We start from the raw sequence: 21,984 nt of genomic DNA on the forward strand, positions 1-21,984 counted from the left end.
CACTGGGCTCTGTGCTGAGCGTGCCGAGCCCGCTTGGGATTCTCTCTCTTCCCCTCCCCCACTCACGCTGTCTGTCTCTCTCAATACATAAAAAAAATATTAAAAATCTGTGAGCTCACAGTGACCCCTAAGAAACCTCATTGGTTTAACCTTTGATTAATATTACAAAACCAACTCATTATAAAAGCAGTACATGAAGAATCCTTTTCTGTATGAACTGTACCTCAGGGTAACTAGGTACTTATGAGGGAAAGTTTTTCTCTACAGAGGTATTCCAAGTAAAAAGTGAAGAAAAGACAAGTATTAATGAAATTAGAGATGTAGGCAATGATCATTAGCGGCTGCTAACATCACAAATGAGCCAAGTAGAATTATGTACCATCGGATGGATGTATATATCAACTGCTCTCATCAAGAAACTGAACTTGGGGGCATCTGGGTGGCTCAGTTAAGCATCCGATTCTTGATTTCAGCTCATCACAATCTTATGGTTTGTGAGTTTGATCCCCATGTTGGGCTCTGCTGTAGACAGTGCAGGGCCTGTTTGGGATTGTCTCTGCCCATCCCCTTCTTGTGCACGCGCAAGTGCTCACTCTCTCAACCCTTTTTTTTTTTTAATTTATTTTAGAGTGAGAGAGCTGGGGAGGGGCATAGAGGGGGACAGAGTATTCAAAGTGGGCTCCACGATGATAGCAGCAAGACCATGATCTGAGCTTAAGTTGAATGTTGAACCCACAGAGCCACCCAGTTGCCCCAAATAATTTTTTTTAAGTAAAATCTTAAAAACAAGTGGGAAAATTTGGACATCTGTTTGCTATTAAGGAAATGCTCACTTTTAAAAAAGTTTGTTTGAGAGAGAATATGCAGGGGGAGGGGCATATTCAGATGCTTAACCAACTGAGGCACCCCAGGCGTTGCCCTTTTTTATGTGATGATATTGTTATATACCGCAAAATAATCCTTTTAGAAAACATTGAAATGTTAGAGTAAAATTCTAAGTGAAACCATCAGTGGGAAAGGCTTCATGGAGAGAGTAAATCAAGGATGTTTGAGAAATAAAAAGGCATAATATGCACTGGCAAATAGCAAGGTAGACAGGGACTAGGAGGGTAGGACTTGAATTTAAGCTACACCAGGAAGGTAGAGGCAGTTGCCATTTAGGAAAGCTATGTTTCTTAATCCTCTTTTGGTCAGATTCCTTCAAAAAAATCAGTAAATAAATGGACTCTTTTTTCCAGAAAAATTAATAGTCTTGCATTTTATGTTTTATGGACCACCTGAAATTGCTCATGTGGACTCCCCACTCCCCTGTTGTTCCAAATTTCCACCCTCTGGGACAGGTGCTCTAAGAACCTAAGAGCCTGTGATTTAGATGGAACTTTAAAATTTTTTAAAGTAGGCTCCACATGCAGCGTGGGGCTTGAATTCAAGACCCTGAGATTGAGAGTCCCATGCTTCACCACTGAGCCAACCAGATGCCCTTGGGCAGAGCATCTTATTTGCTTGTTTCCTGATCTGAGTTGAAGTTCAGAATTATTGAATGTTGGTTCAACTGCAATGTCCTTTTTAGGGTCAAGATTTCGGTTTCCTGACCTGCTGCAGCAGAAATGGGTTGGTGATTGTGCTTTGTATTAGGTTTAACCATTTCAAATTGCTGATACTCAACTGTTGCTGATCAACTGAAATGGCTTTCAGTGGTTCTTTCTGGGATTGCTAAATTACCTTCATGCTGTACACAGATGTACAGCAAATGTAGGTCACCCTATAGTTTCTTCTATCTGAAGTTTTCACCCATTTTACCATCCTGATAACTAGAGGACAAAAAAGAAATACAGCCCTTATATGGAGTCAGTTGAAGTGTCTGTGAAACAGTGAAGTGCCCTTGCCTGAATCAGCGTATTTCCAAGGTCTAGGCTGTCTCTTCACTTCTAATCTTCTCATATACCATCTAGAAGAATTTGCTTTTATCTTTCTTGCTATGTAATCTCTAGGTTATATCTAAAATTAAGCCACATCCATAAATTACTTATTGAAAGTGTCTTCATAATGAAGTGTGGAGCACAGCATCTTAGTCTCCCTGGTAATTGATGCATTAATAGACCTAATACATGTGTGGCCTTTCTTTCTACCAGTAATATGTACAGGACTCAAGGAAATCATCAGGTGAATCCAAACAAAGGCTATTCTGTAAATGAAATGGCCAATACTCTTCAAAAATGGCAGTGTCCTAAAAAGATATGGCAAAGTAACTATTCCTAGCTAAAATGAAATGTAACCCCTGACGAATGCCACATGTGATTTTTGATTGCTGACTACTCCAGGAAATCACCAAAATGGCAAAGATGAGATTTTAAGTTGGGAAAACTACTTAGAAGAATCCAACTAGTAAATTATACTAAGTGGTAGAAGTGGATAAGGTGGTTCTGGATGTACTTTGATGGTCATTAAAATTTGACTTTTTTAGATTAGGCAAGAAGCACATTAGGATAATTAAGAAGCACATTTAGGATAATTGGTAAGATCCCTTAGGAAGGGAAACCACAAGTTTCTTTTGGAACCTATCAAGCAGTTGTCACCACAAAAAGGAGACTATTTGCAAAATAAAAAACCTTTTGTCTTTGAAGGTTTGCACCATCAGTTTTACTGGTAGGAATTGAAATACTGCTCTAGGTGTTCAATATACAAGGGGTAGCTGAGGCAGTGTCTTTTCAAGCACTGCTTTAACCTGATGCCAAGGATAAATCTTTAATAAAAAGCCACTAGTTCTTAAGGGGTGCTTTAGAAGTCCTTGAGGGGCTTAGTATCACAATGATTAGGAGACTCCAGAAGCATTCAGTGGGCAAGGGCTGACAAAGGTGCTAAGTATCTTCCAATATGCCATAAAACAATCCTTCACAAAGAATATAATCCCATAAGGTTCCCAAGTATTCGTGTAGCTGAAAACTTGAGCCTAGAATTTATTTTTCAAATGAATCCCCAGAAGTGTTTACATGGGTGTTAAGAACACTTAATTTTCCAGGAATGTAGTGGTTGTATAAACAATCTACATTAGAACATCATATTGACTTAAGTATACACGAATTTCACTTCTAGATAATCACAAAATAAAAGGAGGTATTACACCTGATGAGGTCTAAGCCCATGTTCTTAACTGACATTCCTTTGGGCATGGTAGAGGGCAGTAATCCATGAAAGGAGGGGGGAGTCTGCTGGAAGACCACTGGTTAGGAAATGAATCTTAGCACTAATCAGTTCCTGATGTTATCAAACCACTGAAATCCTAGGGCTTACTATTGGACATGCTTCTTGCAACCTGAAAATAGTAGCCCTAGTTTCGATGCTAGACAAAAAGATTGTTGAATGGCTTTAGGTCAGGGAATTGGGAAATACGATTCATGTCCTTTTCCTGAAGCTAAATCTCAGAACCTCACTTCTTATAAATAAGAGATCAAGATGCTTTTCATTTATTTTTAAAAATCCATACTGGATCAAAAAAGCAATCAAGGATACAGGTGCCAGACACAGGCCAGAAGGTAGCTAGAAAAGTATGCCTTAGGAAAGTTAGGGAGCCCTACTACTACCTTTTTTAAAGCTGCACTTAACATCTATTTTCCCATTGATCTACCTTCTCCTGCCCTACCTCCCAACATGGCACAGCTGGCTTGCCTTGCAAGGCCTCAGTTGAAGAATCCCTCATACACATAGGCTGGTTTAGCAGTTTCAACTGACTCGAAGGATCTCATCCCCATATGGTCTGAGAGGGCATTCCAGGTTTATGGGTAAGTACCTTCTTTATTGAGATGGTTTCACCTCTTGAAAATATGGCTACTAAAGCACAAAACAGTGTTTTTATAATGATCAATAAATCATCTTCCCCTCCCTTTACATGCAGTTGAAAATTAACTAGGGACAGAGTACTGTGAACTTTGTATGGTTGGAATTCTCATTAAATGATCATTAGCTAATGGTTGCTGAATTTACATATTAAGGAAATTATATATAGAATACTGCAAAAACACAGTAAAAGACTGAAATTTGCCCATTTCTGCTCAGGAAGTTTCTTCACTCCCAAGCGTCATAATTTGACTCCAAAGTTTATTGGTATTACTGTTTCTCCTCCTTTTGATCTTCCTTTTGTTCCCCAGTGCCAGAACTTCCAGAGCCTTCTCGCTCAGATGCCATCTGTTAAGAAAATATTGGAGAGCAACTCATTTAAAGTGGACAGTTTGCTCTTTGATAAACTAAAAAAGGGGGCATATCCTGCCTATTCTACTCTCCCTCCCTTCTTGTACTCTATTGATGGTTTCTGTGAGTCCCTCCCTTTGACTGCCATCACCGCCCCCTCCCAAAGCAGAGTCAAGAAAGCCAGAGTATTTCCAACTCCAATATTCCCAGTTCTATAAACGGCCATGTAGAGTGCCACCAGTGACAGTAATTAACAGCAGTTCTATTAAGATGAAGTTAGGCACAAATTCACTCAACAAAATGTCCTTGTACCTTTTTGTATGCCATTTCGAAGAGCTTCAGTGATGCTTGCTGAAGGGAAGATGCTGCCTGCCTTATGTTTTCTCCCGTTTCACTGTCTTTTCGAGCCAGAAGTTCCCTCATTTTGGAAATCTCTTCTTTTAGCTTGTTGCACTTAAAAACAAAACCAAACTCTTTCTCTGGGTTTCTTATCCCATTTTATGTAGAGTAATACTCAGAAACTTTAAAAAACAAATTTCTATCCTTGACAGAACTCCTCTTTAAAAGTGTATCTCAATTTCCTTATTTATCAAATGGCCCCAACTGAAGTCTGTGTGAAAAATGTGAATAAAAAGCCCGAGAAACAAAAACACCACTAGATTCCTATCAAGATTCACACAGAAAAACAAACTTCATTGACACTGGTGACAATGCCTAACTTCTTGAACTATTTTAAGAGAGGACTCACTTCATCAGCAGGCAACTGGTCCTTGAATTCTTCCATTTTTGTTTCTGTGTCATGAATGATTCCTTCAGCCATATTAACTGCTTCAACTCGTTCCTAGGAGAAATTATAAATTTAGTATGAAGACTTCCCAACCAACCAGTTAGAACATGCTGATACATAATTACATAATAAAGACAAATTACTGTGGTCTGAAGTAGTCTAGGATGTCTGTAAGTGATTTTATCTTATTGTATAACACAAAAATTTTGATGTGGAAATGAGAGTAAGAAAAGCATTCCACACAAAAGTTAGGAACAAAAAGAGCAAGGAGAGATTCAAAGACAGACTAGAAAATCAACAATACATGTCCAAACTCCCACTTTCACCTCCCAGTTGCAGAGGCAGAAAATAGTTACCTTCTTTCGTCGGTCTTCCTCAGCATACTTTTCTGCATTTTTAACCATATTTTCAATATCATCTTTGCTTAACCCACCAGAAGACTGGATCACAACTAGAGTGAAATAAAAGCATCTTGTTACTTCCCAGATAAAATTATCTGCCTCTTTCTCTATATTAAGAAAAAGAACACTCCTGGGGCACCTAATGATTCAGCTGGTTAAGCATCCGACTCTTGATTTCCGATCAGGTCATAATGGAACAATTCACGACCTCGAGCCCCATGTCAGGCTCTGCACATTGGGAGCTTGCACTCTCTCAAATAAACTTAAAAAACAACAACAAAACCCCACCAAAACTTAAAAAAAATATTCCTGTTCAGAGTAGCCAATCTTGATGTATGATGATGAAGTATTATGTATATATATTACGAATAAGAGAAATACCGTTGTCCTATAACAAACAGAAGGAAACCAAGGATCTGAAATCCACAAAGACCATTTTGTTCTGCCTGCCTACCAAAACTTCAGCAATCCAGAAGTCCAGTGCTTGCCCATTTGTGGTAATAAATACATCTGTTAATGTGAATCTGATGACCAAGGAGAAAAGGGGCAAAAAGGACTCATTGCCTCCCCCAATCCCCCCGAGGCTGGGAGAAAACACATGCACAATCTAGAAGGTCTAGTTCTCAGAGGAACTTCAAGGTCCCTTGTCTCTTAGAGTCTGATAAATAAGAACACTTACTCTGCTGCTCACGTCCTGTGCCCTTATCTTTGGCTGAAACATGTACAATCCCATTGGCATCAATGTCAAATGTAACTTCAATCTGAGGGACTCCACGAGGGGCTGGGGGAATTCCAATCTAAAATAGAGGAATATGCAGCATTAAAAGCTCCTCTCTCAAGAGGTCCGGTGCCCTATTTCCAAACCTACATATACAGTCTCTGGGTAAAGTAACTTGTTCCTGGGAGCAACAAACAATATTTAAAATGTATAAAAACACACATTTATAAATAAGAATAGTAGTTTCATTACTACCTGAAAGAACCAGGGCTTAAGCCAGTGAAGTTGGCTACAGCAAGTAACCATAATGACCGTGTATACCTAAGGGACACGCTGAATGAGAGGAAAACTGTCCATCGTTCACTAAGAACCAATAAACAATGCTCACTAGGAGCCAATATCAAATGCCTTAAATTAAAAATTGGGGAATTTTTCCTAACTAACATTCTATTTCCCTAGCTCTTATATTTACCAACTTCCTAAGGCATCAGGAACAAGCAAAACTTTCAGGAAAAACTGAAGCCATGGGTATCCAGTTGCAAAATTCATCTGTACACCGAACTAAGGTAACACAGACAAGGTCCCTGTGTTTTAGTTTTGGTAACGTTATTAAGAATTATAATTTAGTCTAAGTTTATAGAAAAAGCAAAGTACTCAGGATTCCTGATACCTACCAAAGTAAACTGTCCAAGAAGTTTGTTGTCTCCAGCCATCTCTCTCTCACCCTGACACACTTTAATCTCCACTTGAGTCTGACCATCAGCAGCTGTAGAAAACACCTAAGAGAGAAAAAAAACTCTGGGTTGGCAGTCTGTTTAGGCTACTCCCCTTAGAAAAGTGCAAGCCAAAGAAAGAAATTCCCATCTCAACACTTAAGAATCCCATGTTCAGAACAAAGGCTTTTGTTTTTGCAGGGGAATAGGATTAGTACAGCCAAAGAGTATACAGTAGCTATTGTTTCAGCTAAGCAAATGCACTAAACAAAGATGCAGCAGCATTAGCAAAGGCGTCCTCAAAAGGAGCTAAAGAAAATGGGATGTTGAAACATGCTCATTTGAGGAAAGAGGTCAGAGACATGACATGTATTTTATGCTCAGTCACAGGAAGTCACCACATAGTTTTCTTCAGAATGATGTATTGGCAATACATCACTGAACAAATAGCAACAGCCATTAGCTATAACAGCTTTTCAGAAAAACAAATTGGGAAAGTCAGTAAACAATTCAGAATCTAAGACTAGCAAGCCATTGTCCAGATAGCCCTGGCTTGGTATCTCAGCATCTCCATCATTCACCCATAAGACAAGCACCCTCCCCTAATCTTCGCCAGGCCATTCTTTTTATTGCCTTTGAGAACAGAAGAAAACAAGGAAATTAGTCCCAAACGATGAAGCTCCTTTTGGAAAGTTATTTTAATACGGTGAAGGACACCACTGATACCTTCCCTAAAATTACTGCTAGCTAACAGGTAAGGAGAACATATTCAGGAACCAACAAAAAAAGAGAACAAAAAGCAAGATTCTTAGCACCCACATTCACCTAGTATGGACTCAAAAACAAAAAGCAAAATGTCCTAGGAAAAACTAAAAAAATGGGTATAATCATGTCCCTCACAGAACCTATATTCTCTGTGACAACGGAGGAGTAGGTGACTCTTACCTGGCTTTTCTTGGTTGGAATAGTGGTGTTTCTGTTGATAAGTTTGGTAAAAACACCTCCCAGAGTCTCAATACCCAGAGACAGGGGAGTGACATCCAGGAGCAGCACATCTGTGACATCACCAGCTAACACACCTCCCTGAATGGCAGCTCCAATGGCCACAGCCTCATCAGGATTGACTGCTTTGCTTGGGGCTCGGCCAAAGAGATCTTGTACAGTCTGCTGAACCTAAGCCACCAAGAAAAAAGAACCCGTCACCCACTACCAAGGGCAGCTACCCTTGGGAAGGGTAAAAGAGCACATGTGTCCCAAGACCACAACAAATCTCAGGATAAGCTGCTTCAGATCCAAGAATGTTCACTCACGTTACTATTTCATATTTGAGTTCTTCTTAATGACCTCAGTGTGTCAAATACGGGCAACACTCATATCCTTTACTTGAGCATCAGTCATAGCCCTTTTTAAAAATTTTTTATTTATTTTTAGACAGTTCAACCAGGGTAGAGGAGCAGAGAGAGAATCTCAAGTAGGCTCCATGCTCAGCGTGGAGTATGAGGCGGGGCTCAATCCCACGACACTGGGATCATAACCTGAGCTGTAATCAAGAGTCAGACGCAAAACGGACTGAGCCACCCATGCGCCCCATTTTGTCCTTTTAAATTTGAGAAGGAGCTGCTTAACTTTTGTTACTGGGTTTCCTATACAACATACTAAATTAGAAATACAGGCTGCAAGACATCAAGACTTAGATATAGTTCAATTCCCCTTCTACAGATCAACTAAAAACCACCTTAAAAGAGCAGTGCTAATTCAATAATTCAACATTGTTGCTAATGTGAGGCATGTTCTTCTCTCCAGCTTATTTTACTAATGTTAGAAAAAACTGCTACTTAAACAGCATCTGGGGTAATTTGTTAACATAAAGATATTTTCCTGGTCCAAAGCCTCCATTTTTTTCTCCATGTTTACTCTGTGCAGATTTTCCTAAGCCCATGAACTCCAAAGGAAATTACTATTCTATTCAAGCTATACAGCAAAAATGACACCTTCAACAGGTTGTGCTCAGTCATTAGTTTTCCACACACCTATCTTATCAGAATGATGTGTTGATAAATAATATGCATCATCGCACAAATCTCTGTTGAGGTGATGCAGTTAGAAACCCAAAATATTATGCTGTAAACACATGTATCCAAAACTGCACGTAGAGACTAGATAGTACCAAGGTTTTAAGCTATCTCTGATCTCCAACTTTGAGAAATACTTGGTTTATAAAAATATCCCAAGAATGAAGTTCAGGATCTTCCATGCTACCACCCAAAGACATTTTGCCCTTCCTGATCCTTTTTCTGAAACCCTTTTAAAAAGAGGCCACAAAAGACCTCTAGTGAGGGCATAAATTGCGTTCAAAGATCCCTTCAGGTCACTGTGGCAGAAAGGCCATGTACTCATGTTCCTACACAAATCATCTATCCAGAGAAAACATTATGTGCTTGCCCTCTCTGCTTTCCATGCCAAGGATTCCATGGGTCCATACCTTGGGCATCCTAGTCATGCCACCAACAAGAATCACTTCTCCTATGTCACTCTTGCTGACTTCTGCATCTTGCATGGCTTTTTGACATGGGGCAATTGTCCTCTTGATTAGATCCGTAACAATCCCTTCAAATTGAGCCCGGGTCAGCTTCATATTCAAATGCTTGGGTCCAGAAGCATCCATCGTAAGATATGGCAAATTGATGTCGGTCTGCAAAGGTAGCAGGGAAAGCAATACTGGTGACGTTTCTTTATTACTTCAATTAAAATAAGACCATACCCTCACGAGGAAGACTTTGAAAGCTATAGAGAGAGTAAACCCACTTTGAAGGAACAGCCACAAACACAATGACTCTTTAAGATTCAACTCCTGCTCAGGTCATGATCTCAGAGTTCAGGAGGTCGAGCCCTGCGCCTGGCTCTGTGCCTGGGATTCTCTCACTGCCCCTTGCTCATTTACACCACCCCTCCTTTTCAAAATTAAAAAGATTCAACCTATGATCTTCCCAGAGGCAAAAATTTTAGAATCTGTTATCAACAATGAAGAATGAAATAGTGGGACTGAGTCGGTTAAGTATCTATGACCCTTAACTTTGGCTAAGGTCATGATCTCACAGTTTGTGGGTTCGAGCCCCATGCTGGCCTCTGCACTGACAGTGTGGAGCCTGCTTGAGATTCTCTCTGACCCTCCCTTGCTCACGCTTTCTCTCGCTCTCAAAATAAACTTAAAAATGTACACACACAAAAAGTAAGTCAAAAGCATGCTCTGAACCAAATAACTTGCCTCAAGCCAAGGCTTTCTAAGTTTCAGGAAGATGGTAAGGAAGCTACAGAAATACTAAAGATACCTACACCAGGATTGACTTTACTGCCATCACATTCATGGAAAGCAGCAAACGCTGCTATAGCCATACCATAATAAAGGTATCCTAATAGGGCCTACATTCAGACTATTTAGACTAACCAAACTCCTCACTAAACATGCGGAAACACGTCTCAACGTGGACCCTCAGGAACAAAATTGTACCTCCCCTCCAATTTCATATCAAAGCAAGGCTGAAGCAAGGCTGGCAGGAAACAGACTGAAAGGGAGCAAACCCATTACCATCTCTCATCAGGTAAACTACTTTTGGCATTTAAATGCTTAATAAATAGTGAACGAGTTAACACATCTTTTGTAGGAACAGTGCTACTGAGTATTGCTTTAAAGAACACCATCTATCACTTCTCAGCCTTTTGGCTAAGATCAAGTGTAAAGAACACCACTGACGATTTCCTTCTTTCTTTGCAACATTATTAATAAACTAAATCAAAAACAATTAAATTAGCTAAACTAATGCAATCCAGGGGGTGCCTGGATGGCTCAGTTGGTTAAGCATCTGACTTCAGGTCAGGTCATGGTCTCAGCGTTCATGAGTTCCAGCCCCACATCGGGTGAGTTAGAGCCCTGCTTCAGGATTCTCTCTCTCTCTGCCCCTCACTCACTTGTGCTTTCTCAAAACAAAAAAAACAACCAAGCAAACTTTAAACCAATGAAATCCAACAGAACTTTCTGTGGCAATGGAAATGTTCTGTATTTGTGCTGTTCAATTTAGCAGCCACTAGCCACGTATGGCTCAGCATTTGAAATACAGGCAATACAACTGAGGAATGCAATTTTAAATTTTTATTTAATTGTAAAAGCCCACACACGGACATTGTATCAATGCAATTCTATATGCTGTATGGTAATGACAATCTGAACAATTCCAGGACTCTCAATTCTCAAAACCCAGTTTGTCACTAAGCTTTGTCGCTTTTCAAATTAAACACTACCTCTATTTCACTCCAGTCCAAGTCCTTCCTCTCACCACCACCTGACCATGTGCTACAGCCTCCCAATGTTCTCCCACTTCCACTCAGGCTACCTCTGTTATAGGACCCCTCCTGACCCCAAACAAATTTCCACTCCACCTCTGCCAGAGCACTTTTCACAAACCCATATCTGGCCATGTTACTGCCCTTAATTTAGGTTTTCACTAGGGTGTCTGGGTGGCTCAGTAGGCGGATCATACGACTCTTGATCTTGGGGTTGTGGGTTTGAGCCCCACGTTGGATGTAGGCACTACTTAAAAAAAGAAAAAAAAAAAAGTTTTCACTGGTTTATATTCCCTCTTCTCAGAATAGACCCAGATCCCAAATCTATCAAGCCTCTACCCTCAGGTTCTGCAGTTACCCTGCCTATCTGCTCTTCGAACACACTAGCCTTTTCTCAGAGCCTCATACTTACTTGTCCTAGTATCTTTTCCTGATCAACTCATCTCACCGAGCACTCCTTGTGAGGTCAAACACCTCTGTCAGCTTTCTCTTACAATTAGAAACCAAACTTTGTTTTTTTACATTAGTAACTTACTATAGAATACTATTTATAACATGTCCTAAACACGTTTCAATTTAGTAATCCTCACAAATCAAAGAGAGAAACTGGCGCTATTATTCTCATTTTGTAGGTAAGAAAACAGAAATGTTAAATAATTTACCTAAGACCACAGATAGTAAGTGATGAAATAGGACTTGAATCCCAGCAGTCTGCCTAGGGAGCCACTCTTAACCTATCACATTACTTCTGGTTTGACTGTTGTTAATCTCACGTCCTAATTAATACCTATCTCTCCAGGGGCGCCTGGGTGGCTCAGTCGGTTAAGCCTCCGACTTCAGCTCAGGTCACGATCTCACGGTCCGTGAGTTCGAGCCCCGCGTCGGGCTCTGGGCTGATGGCTCAGAGCCTGGAGCCTGCTTCCGATTCTGTATCTCCCTCTCTCTCTGACCCTCCCCCGTTCATGCTCTGTCTCTCTCTGTCTCAAAAATAAATAAACGTTAAAAAAAAAAAAAAAAAAAATTAAAAAAAAAAAAAACCTATCTCTCCACACCACACTGTAAACCCACAGAGGTAATGCTTCTAGGAATTTATTCTGGAGATTTACAATTACACATGCACAAATATTAACATACAAGAATGCTGAACAAACTTTGTTGTAATATCAAAATGCTGGAAAACAATCCAAACTCTACCAGTAAGATACAGTCACAGTAAAAACCAACGTCACCCTCCACAAATTGTCAACTCCTGGGACGAATTTTAAGCTATCTTCTGGCATCCCATAGTTTAATTCTAATCCTAACCACTGTATGTTGCAAAGTTCTGCCACTCTGTATGACGGCAGGGATAAAGTAACACCATTAACACCATGGATAACTCTTGTATAACTCGTCATAGCTACTTTAAAAAACATTTCTTTAAGGTGCACTTGAGTGGCTCAGTCAGTTGTGTCCAAGTGTTGATTTTGGCTCAGGTCATGATCTTGTGGTTCTTGAGTATGAGCCTTTTATCGGGCTCTGCTCTGAAAGAAGCCTGCTTGGGATTCTCTCTCTGCCCCTCCCCTGCTTGCACTCTCTCAAAACAAATTGAAAGAAAAAAAAATTTTTTTAACGTAAAAAAAAAAAAAAAAAAAAAAAAAAATCCAGGTTCAAAAGAAAAAAACCCAAAAAACAAAAACCAAGTTTTTCCACATTGGATCACTCAGTACGGGTGATCAAATCATCAACTCAAGGAGTGACATGCTCCGCTTTCCTGCTGCCACTTGAGAAACGAGAAACAAATTTGCCTTTCAACTACCATGTTCATTTAGTTCTATTATTAATGCCTAAGGCAAAGTGAAGCTTCACCTCTCAGAACTGGAGCAACACAGCCTAACACTTAAATAGATGCTGAGCAACTCTAATGCTAACAGAAATAAATGTGCCCAAGTGTATATACCCCAGCCTTCAGCCAGGTTTCATAGGTCACTTTCTGGATTGCTGATCCAAATAATTAAATGAGACAATTAGAGACTCACACAAAGACATGTCTTAAGTGAAGACATTAGCAATTATGAGAGAAACCTATTATTTCTAGGCTAGTGATTCCCATTTTGCACACTACTAAATCTAGATTTTAAAATCAGAATCTTGGGGTGCCTGGGTGGCTCAGGTGGTTAAGCATCCGACTTCAGCTCAGGTAATTATCTCACAGTACGTGAATTCAAGCCCTACATCAGGCTCTGCGCTGACAGCTTGGAGCCTGGAGCCTGCTTCAGATTCTGTGTCTCCCTCTTTCTCTCTTTGCTCCTCCCATGCTTGTGGTTCTGTGTTTCTCTCTCAAAAATCAATAAATGTAAAAAAAAATTTTTTTTAAATCAGTATCTTTAGGGGTACATGGGTAGTTCAGTAGGTTGAGTGTCCCACTTAGACTTAGGTTGTATCTCATGGCTCACGGGTTCAAGCCCTGCATCTCATGATGTTGAGATCAATCCGATGTCGAGCTCTGCACTGAGTGTGGAGCCTGCATGGGATTCTCTCTCCTCCCCTCCTGTGCTTGTGTACTAAGAATAAACTTCTAAGAAAAACCAAAACCAAAACCAAACAAAAATACACTGTTCCTTTGTTCATGGACAGGCTTTTACTGCCACCTAGAAAACTATAAAAGATTAGATAGAAATTGCACCAAGAATATGCTATTCAAATAAACTAAGGCTGGAAACATTAAGACTGTTGGGACTCATCCACATCCCACCTGCACAGATGAGGAGAGTTCACACTTAGCCTTCTCAGCAGCTTCCCGAACCCTCTGAAGTGCCATGTTGTCTTTGGTCAAATCAACCCCCGTCTACAAAATGAAAACACGTAATACTAACGTTAATGAGGTGACGAATACTATTTAGACTACAACGATAAGGTATGATAACTTAAAGTAAAGCCCTGTCTTTATAAACAAACATGAATCACTCGCTGCCCTTAAAAGTCTGTAGGAAAAAGAAATCTTATTCTTCAAATTGTTTCTGGAGCCAGAGGGCTGATCTAATCTTAGTTCTTTCGAGCCATTGGGTTCTGGATCCAAATAGGAGTGCCCAGAATTCCTCTTCCAATATTATACAGAGTACCATACCCTCTTCAACCTGTTGTGGATTCCCAAGCTAAAGCTACAACAACCAGAATGGTTCAGTCTACCCGTGAAACTGAAACGCAATTCTTTCAGTGCTGTTCCATGTTCTATTAAGGGCAAAAAGTCATAAAGCAAATAGTCATCTGAATAAAGAAATTCTCACCATCCCAATGTCTACATATGAACTATACTGGTAACCAACCTCTCTCTTGAACTCCCTCACAATGTGTCGCAGCAAGGCCTGGTCAAAGTCTTCACCACCTAAGAACGTGTCTCCATTGGTAGACTTCACCTCAAACACTCCTTTCTGAATTTCCAGGATAGAAATATCAAAAGTTCCACCACCTAAATCATATACAGCAATTCTAGAAAGACAAAAGAGGTGGTCTTAAGGGAGAACACCTATCACTAGGGTATAAATTTTAACAACCAAAGGAACATAAACCTGATTATTTTCCCTGTAGTATAGTTAATTATAAAATTGGATAACTGCCTAAGTGACAGGTATATGAACATGTGGCACGAATAGCTAACTGTAAAATATAGAGCTGAAATACATTTTAAAACTGGGGTGCCTGGGTGGCTCGGTTAAGCGTCCGACTTTGGCTCAAGTCATGATCTCAGGGTCTGTGAGTTCAAGCCCCGCGATGGACTCTGTGCTGACAGCTCAGAGCCTGGAGCCTGCTTCAGATTTTGTGTCTCCCTCTCTCTTTGTTCCTTCCCCGCTCCTGCGTGCTCTCAAAAAACATAAACATTAAAAAAATAAAGCAAAATTGACGATATTCAATCACTTTTTCCTTAAAGTAGGCTCCATGCCCAGTGTTGGGCTTAAACTCACATCCCCAAGATCAAGAGTCGCATGCCCAACCAAATGGTCCAGCCAGACATTCCCAAAACCATACTTTTGAACAAATACTTGCCAATATGCATGCTAAGGGGGGAAAAATGATCACAGCCCAGTACTTCCATAGGTGAAGTCCCACAAACCTGGGTGGAGTTTACTGCACAAACTTACATTTTATCTTCTGATTTGTCTAGACCATAAGCCAGAGCAGCAGCTGTAGGTTCATTAATTACCCGAAGCACGTTTAGTCCAGATATCTGGCCAGCATCTTTAGTGGCCTAAAAAAAAAGAAAAAAGCATTTTCCACCTTGTGTCCTAAATATCATCAATACAGTCTTGATATTTTCAGAATGTCAAATGAACTCACCTGTCTCTGGGAGTCATTGAAATAAGCTGGAACTGTGATCACAGCATTTTTTGCTGTATGCCCCAAGTAATTTTCTAGAAAAGAATAAAAAAATGAAATACATTCATGACATTCTGTCCTATGAAACAGGTAAAAGAATTACTAATGTAGGGGTGCCTGGGTGGTTTAGTCGGCTGAGCGTCCAACTTCGGCTCAGGTCATGATCTCGCGGTTCATGAGTTCGAGCCCCGTTGTCAGGCTCTGTGCTGACAGCTCAGAGCTTGGAGCCTGTTTCGGATTCTTTGTCTCCCTCTCTCTCTGCCCCTCCCCTGCTCACGCTCTGTCTCTCCTTCTCTCTCAAAAATAAATAAACATAAAAAAACAATTAAAAATAATAATAAAAAAAAGAATTACTAATGGAGCCTAACAACCTGGGTCGTCATCCTGGAGCCACAGACAGCGCTCATCAGTTTTTTTCTGCATGTGACCTAACACAGAGAAACCCTGTAGGAAAATGCTCCAATTAAATCAATGGTTGAAAACCCAAGATCTCACCTTTAACATTATAGTGAAGGTTCAGCAGCTATAACGACCTATTCTTAGACTTAAAATAGCCACGAATTTCTCCAAATACGAAGTTTTACCAAGAGAGCCAAAAGGTTAATATGTAGTCTTTCAGCTTTCAATACAGAACACTACTCCTCTATATTGGAGAAGATAAATAAGCCCTGTTAGGAAAACTTTGAGGACAAATTCAGTATGTAGGGAAAATGTGAAGAGTAACAAAATTTTGCCAACTCTAGGTTTTCTGCATAATATTCACCCCAGACTCACACAAGGGACACTGGAGTATATAAGTTAGGAACCATCCAGTTCTTCAAACTTGACAGATAGGAACCAAACCTTCTCACCTGCAGTCTCTTTCATTTTCATCAACACAAATGCTCCAATCTGACTTGGAGAATAGAGTTTTCCATGAGCTTCGACCCAGGCATCTCCATTGGAGGCACGGACAATTTTAAATGGCACATTTTTACTGAAAGACACAAAAATTTTATTTGATAAAAATGTGCCAGTGCAACCTACCATGACAAGGCTACCATATACCATGAATGTCCATCTTTCATCCCAAGAGATCCATGGCCAAAAAATGACGACTTAAGAAATCCATTTAATGAAAACGTTTAGAAAGCAATCATTAACATCTAAAAACATCCTGGTTACACCTGAAGATTCTTTCCACCAAACTAAAGATTTGTGCCCCTGCTTTGGAAATTATTAAGAGTTACCAATGACCCAGCAAGTCCATTACTAAGAATCTACCAAGAAAAAAAGAAATGAAAACACATCCTTACAAAAACCTGTACATGAATTTATAACAGTATTCTTTAAGTTAATTATTCTTTTCAGTAATCTCCACACCCAAGATAGAGCTTGAACCCACAATCCCAAGATCAAGAGTTGCATGCTCTTCTGAGTCAGCTGGGTACCCCTATGGTAGTATTCTTAATAGCCCTCAAATGCTCATTAACTGACAAACAAAATGCTGTATACAACTGACTCTTAACAGAGGTTCTAACTCCACCAGTCCACTTATATGTGGATATTTTTGAATCTATATAAAGTATTATAAACATATTTCCTCTTCCTTACGATTTTTCTCTAATGTACTTTGTTGTAATATGATATATAACATACACAACACACAAAATGAGTGTTAATTAACTCCTTATGTCATCAGTAAGGCTCTGGTCAACAGTAGGCTTTTAGTCGCTAAGTTTCTGGGAAGTCAGAAGTTATACACAGATGTTCAACTGTATAAAAGGTTGGCACCACTATCTCCTGTGTTGTTCAAGGATCAACTGTATGTTCATACAAGTTGTTGGCCATGAAAAGGAATAAAGCAGGGATAGGTGTTTTAGCACGGAAAGACTCTGAAAACAGCTGATTCGCACATGATGTGGCCTTATGAATTTAACACCAATTTACATGGTCCAAAAATGACTAGCCAAATCTTCGTGTCACATCAATACATGGAAAAGACCTAATATGTGAAGGCAAAAGCTAATGTTTTTGAAGGAGGTATCCTTTCAGTAGGGCAGGACATGCCTCTAGGGACAATATGTACAATTACTAAGGTCAGATGCTCCAAGGATTTTGCTGAAACCATTCCTATGTGTGGCCTCTGGAAATAACTATGCTTTTCCTATTACTTACATGTCTTTCTGTACTTCAGGGTCATCATATCGCCGGCCAATGAGACGCTTGGTGGCATAGAATGTGTTGTTTGGGTTGGTGACAGCCTGTCGCTTGGCTGGCATGCCAACAAGTCGCTCACCATCTGCTGTAAAGGCCACGACTGAAGGGGTGGTTCTGGCACCTTCAGCATTCTCTAGCACCTAAAACTCCCAAAGTAAGACAAAGAATGAGGTTCTAGTCACCACTTTTTTTTAATCAATCATTTAAAGACACAAAACTGCTGCCAAATCACAAAACAAACGTTCAAGTACAGCACTAATAACCATGCTTTTCTGCTCTGTGAATGCTGATATAGCAAGTACCTACTACTGGAGACAGATGTAGATGTTTAAAGTATTTTTAGTCCTTCACTTTGAAACAAGTTACAACTAAAAACAAAAAAATGGAAAGATAATATAAATCACACCTTTCATACTAAGATATTGAAACCAGATCATCCTTCTTTCCATATGGGGGAATTAAATCTACTTCTAAATTTTTTTGTGCTGGTTACAAGTTTCATGCATAGGTAAAAGAAACTGCCAAGAAACCATTCAGAAATCCCAACTCTAAATCTTGAGAAGAACCCAGTGGAAATAAACTGTTTTGTGAACTAAGGAGGTCCTTCAGGGGAACAACCTCTACCATAGCAAGAGCTTCTAAGATGCAGCCTATGTGTTATGTGGAGCTTCACTTGCTTCTAGACTCTTCCTGTACCTCTAACCATGGTTCAACTGACTTACAGAAATGTAGGACTCTGATTACAGAAATAACCAACAACGCAAGTCATACCAATTGGTGCTAATAGTAACTTAATAGTCTTTATACTAGGACACATTTAAATCCTAATAAGTCAAATCCATTCACTTTACAGCACATTGCAATTAAGCATAAAAGTTCACCTCAAAACAATCTTAAGAACTTAAATGCAGCTTTTAAAATACCCCTTATCTAAGCCACAGGGCCGAGAAAGCCAGATAGACTACTGACTACTAATATACGATCCAGAACTTCCAATAGTGCTCACCTTTGCTTGTTTACCTTCCATAACTGCCACACAAGAGTTGGTAGTGCCCAAATCAATACCAACAACTGCTCCCTTGATTGCTTCTGATCTGCAACACATATAAAATAATGCTATGGTTATTTTTACCATAATAGTGGTTTCCAGAATGGTTGCAAAAATAAATAATACTTGATATTGTGGGAATAATGGCATACTACAGAATCGTTCCAATTTTAGTGTATGTACTGCCGAAGCAAGCACGGCACACTACAGAATCTATAAATTAAAGCAGAAACATCACTTTTTTCTCAGTGTAAGAGTTAGTCACAAATTTAGAGACCATCACTGTAGGGTTTAACATTTATTATCTCTTACAGAAAATAAAGTTAGACTTACGCATAGTCCCGCCTTGAAACAATTCTAAAAGCCTCATGACTAAGGCCATTCCAGCCATCCTAAAAAAAAAAAAAAAAAAATCAACCAACATTAAAACCAGAGCCTGTTCCCATTATTCTTCTGAAGAATACGAAGTTTCATTCTGGTAACGGTATATGTAAAACAAGATCTTACGTATAAGAGATACTGTGCCACTTAAACACCAAACAAATTTAATCAAGTATGAAATTTCTAAAGGACCCAGGAGAAAAAAGTACACATAAAATTGTCTTGAATTACATTGTAACAGGGTTCCTCAACCTTGGCCCTATGGATTTCTGAACCAAATCTGTTGTGGGGCACTGTTCTGTTTACTGTAGGACTTTTAGCAGCGTCCTGTGTCTCTCCTGCTAGAAGCCAGGAGGTTCCCCAAGGTGTAACAAATTATCTCCAGATATTACCAAATATACCCTCAGGAGGCAAAACTGTTCCTGGTTGAGAATCACCAGTACAAAACACTATTCAGATATTTCTTAATTTCACTGTCAGCAGCAGTGTACAGGTACCAAAGCCCCACGTAGGTATGTATTGTAGCTCCAGATTTAAATCATTCAGAAACACTTCCAGAGTTTGCCAAGCAAATGATTTAAGGGGACTAGGACTGGCAATCTTGGACAGTCAGTTTAGAGAAAAAAATTCAGAAGTTGCCTCCAACCAGGATCAAATCTAATCTCAGGATACTTCCAAGTCTTCTTTTTAACCCCATGCTGAGTGCAGAGACACAGTTCCCGCTCTCCAAAGATATGTTTGGATAATGAGCAACCACTCCATTGTTGGTACGTGGAAATAACAAATAGTACAACCAACCGTACGCCAAAGACTCTTAGAGAACTACATACAAATGTTCCTAAGCAAGAAAATCTGCACCTAACTTCTGATTTACTGAAATGGCTTTTCATCCTCCTTTTCATGCTTACGGGGTCCTTGCACACGCTGTATTTTAGAGGAGGCGAACACTCGTCCTTCGACTTGTATATGTAAGTAATGGCTAAAATATCGGTTCCCTCCCAACTAAAATTGCGTCCCTCGCCCCCAAGGCCAAACCCGTCCAATCAGCAAGTGAACGGGCCGTCAGGACCACTACCCGTTACTTCCTAGAATGAAACTATTCTCTCGCAAGAGGTGTGACTCAGCAGAGCCCGAGACATGGAAGGAGAAAACCCTGAGTTAGGCCCTGAATCCGTAACAGAGATTACTCAAGGCCAGTTACCTTCTCCCCATCCTGATCTCTGCTGCACAATTCTGTCCCCGAACGGCTAGGCCTGCCGTAGCAGGTCAAGGCCGTGAGCCCCCCCGGAGGAGGCCCAGCAGTCCCTCACCTTGTGGCGGGCGGCTGTGGGGCCCCGGGAGACCGCGGCGCCGACGAGACGAGCTGCTGCGGCCCGGCTGGCACTTATCATGGCGGCTAGATGGTGGAAGTACGAAGCAGCAAATGCGCTCGGACAGCCGGAGCAGCGCGGCGCAGTAGTGGTAGCGCTTCTGGAAACCTCCAACCACGTGGGGTGGGGAGGTGGGGGCTAGTTGCTGACGCCTGGAGGACCACTCTTCCGCTGAAGCGTCGCCCGGGTTGCCTGACCAGAGAGTATGGGACCCCTACTCCCTGAGTTAGAGCACATGGCTAATACGCATCGCAGCATGATGGCTGGAAAAAGTATGACCTTTCGTTCCGGCTGCAGCAGGTCTGGGCTCAGTAAGTGGCGAGAGGGCTAGGAGAGGTTTAAAGGCAGCACTTTGGGCAGCCCCGGTCCTCGAAAACAGGAAAGACTCAAGGTCACACGGATAAATTGCGAACCGATTACAGAGGCCTTGCGTCAGTTGCGTGAGAGGAGGAGCCTGCTGCGCCTGCGCAGCTAGCATCCTGCCGCACGCCTAAGGCGCATGTGCGCAAGGCGTGGTGGAAACCGAGGTACTACAGCACTCATTGGATGCTTCAGCGCACGTGAGTTCGGCTCAGCTTGTATCCCGGGGCGAGCGCGGGAGCGTGCAGCATCCGCTAGGGTGGTCGTTTCCCGCACTCTAATTTTTTGAGTAACGGCGCCATCTTATCCTGGGCGTTTGTTCATTGAAAATCTGTGGCTTAGAGCAGATTTGTTGGTCTGCTCCGTCTGTTGTTCGTCTTTTGGTTACCTGTTGGCCGTCATTTGAACTACACCTGGATGTGCAGATCTCAAATTCATGCCGTTTACCACGGGGATCTCTGGTTTTGAGCTACTAACGCAGCCTTTCGTTCAGAGAATTGGGTTGAATTGAGCTAATTATCGTTCAGACCCTCAAAATAAAAAAAATACTTGACCTTAGGTTCTTTGCCTGCGCCCCCGTCCCGCCCTCCCCTCGCCGCCTCTGCTGTGCTAGGCCTCACTGAAGCTCCTCAATCCCGTCTCAAACCTGCTGGTTTCCAGGAACAGAAACTGTGGGCTCTGTAACGAGATGTCAGTGGCCACTGCACCGTGATCAGTTTCAGTTTTGCAAAGAGGTAGGAGTCTCTGATGAAACAAACAGGTACTGGAGTGCCTACCATGTGTCAAGCACTGTTTTAAGTGGTGGAAATATAGTGAAAGCAAAACGTGAATTCACTAATGAGTTGACAGTGTCCTTGATTTTGAAGATGAAGCAACTTGGCTTTTAAGTCCTATTTCGAAGGAGGTGCTTTCCTCTTAGGCTATCACAGTTGTGTGAGGAATTGTGAAGGAAATGTTGGGGGAAGTTTGGGAGAGAAAGAACATAACTAAAGAGTGTACATTGTAAGGAGGATGGAAGTGGGAGTGAGAAACAAAAGGCAAACATAACATTGGTCATAACAGATGAAACATTGTAATAAAAGTTACACTCTTATCTAAGTCTTAACTATTATTTTTTAATTGTTACTAGTC

General features: G+C 40.9%; 1 protein-coding gene and 2 non-coding genes across 4 annotated transcripts in view; all 3 read right to left on the reverse strand.

The window, feature by feature from the left end:
- Positions 1-931: 931 nt before the first annotated feature.
- Positions 932-21,984, reverse strand: part of HSPA9 (heat shock protein family A (Hsp70) member 9) — a 46,314-nt gene continuing 25,261 nt past the window's right edge. Inside the window, exons 1-17 of one of the 2 annotated variants that reach the window (XM_049649294.1) lie at positions 20,434-20,623; positions 19,076-19,134; positions 18,701-18,788; positions 17,653-17,834; positions 16,347-16,471; positions 15,457-15,530; positions 15,261-15,367; positions 14,448-14,610; positions 13,877-13,969; positions 9,287-9,496; positions 7,750-7,977; positions 6,766-6,870; positions 6,053-6,170; positions 5,329-5,423; positions 4,934-5,026; positions 4,498-4,638; positions 932-4,182 (exon numbers count right to left, since the gene is read on the reverse strand). In XM_049649294.1, the coding sequence (XP_049505251.1) occupies positions 4,105-4,182; positions 4,498-4,638; positions 4,934-5,026; positions 5,329-5,423; positions 6,053-6,170; positions 6,766-6,870; positions 7,750-7,977; positions 9,287-9,496; positions 13,877-13,969; positions 14,448-14,610; positions 15,261-15,367; positions 15,457-15,530; positions 16,347-16,471; positions 17,653-17,834; positions 18,701-18,788; positions 19,076-19,134; positions 20,434-20,514 (2,040 nt within the window). In that variant the 5' untranslated portion in view covers positions 20,515-20,623 and the 3' untranslated portion in view covers positions 932-4,104. Of the gene's footprint in view, positions 4,183-4,497; positions 4,639-4,933; positions 5,027-5,328; positions 5,424-6,052; positions 6,171-6,765; positions 6,871-7,749; positions 7,978-9,286; positions 9,497-13,876; positions 13,970-14,447; positions 14,611-15,260; positions 15,368-15,456; positions 15,531-16,346; positions 16,472-17,652; positions 17,835-18,700; positions 18,789-19,075; positions 19,135-20,433; positions 20,624-21,984 lie in introns of those variants that run through there. The other variant, XM_049649293.1, reaches the window with a different exon arrangement.
- Positions 7,180-7,248, reverse strand: LOC125935885 (small nucleolar RNA SNORD63). Its single transcript, XR_007461864.1, has one exon. It is a non-coding gene; the product is annotated as a small nucleolar RNA SNORD63 (small nucleolar RNA).
- Positions 8,807-8,881, reverse strand: LOC125935884 (small nucleolar RNA SNORD63). Its single transcript, XR_007461863.1, has one exon. It is a non-coding gene; the product is annotated as a small nucleolar RNA SNORD63 (small nucleolar RNA).

Source organism: Panthera uncia (assembly GCF_023721935.1).
Source record: "Panthera uncia isolate 11264 chromosome A1 unlocalized genomic scaffold, Puncia_PCG_1.0 HiC_scaffold_17, whole genome shotgun sequence".
Classification (NCBI taxonomy): domain Eukaryota; kingdom Metazoa; phylum Chordata; class Mammalia; order Carnivora; family Felidae; genus Panthera; species Panthera uncia.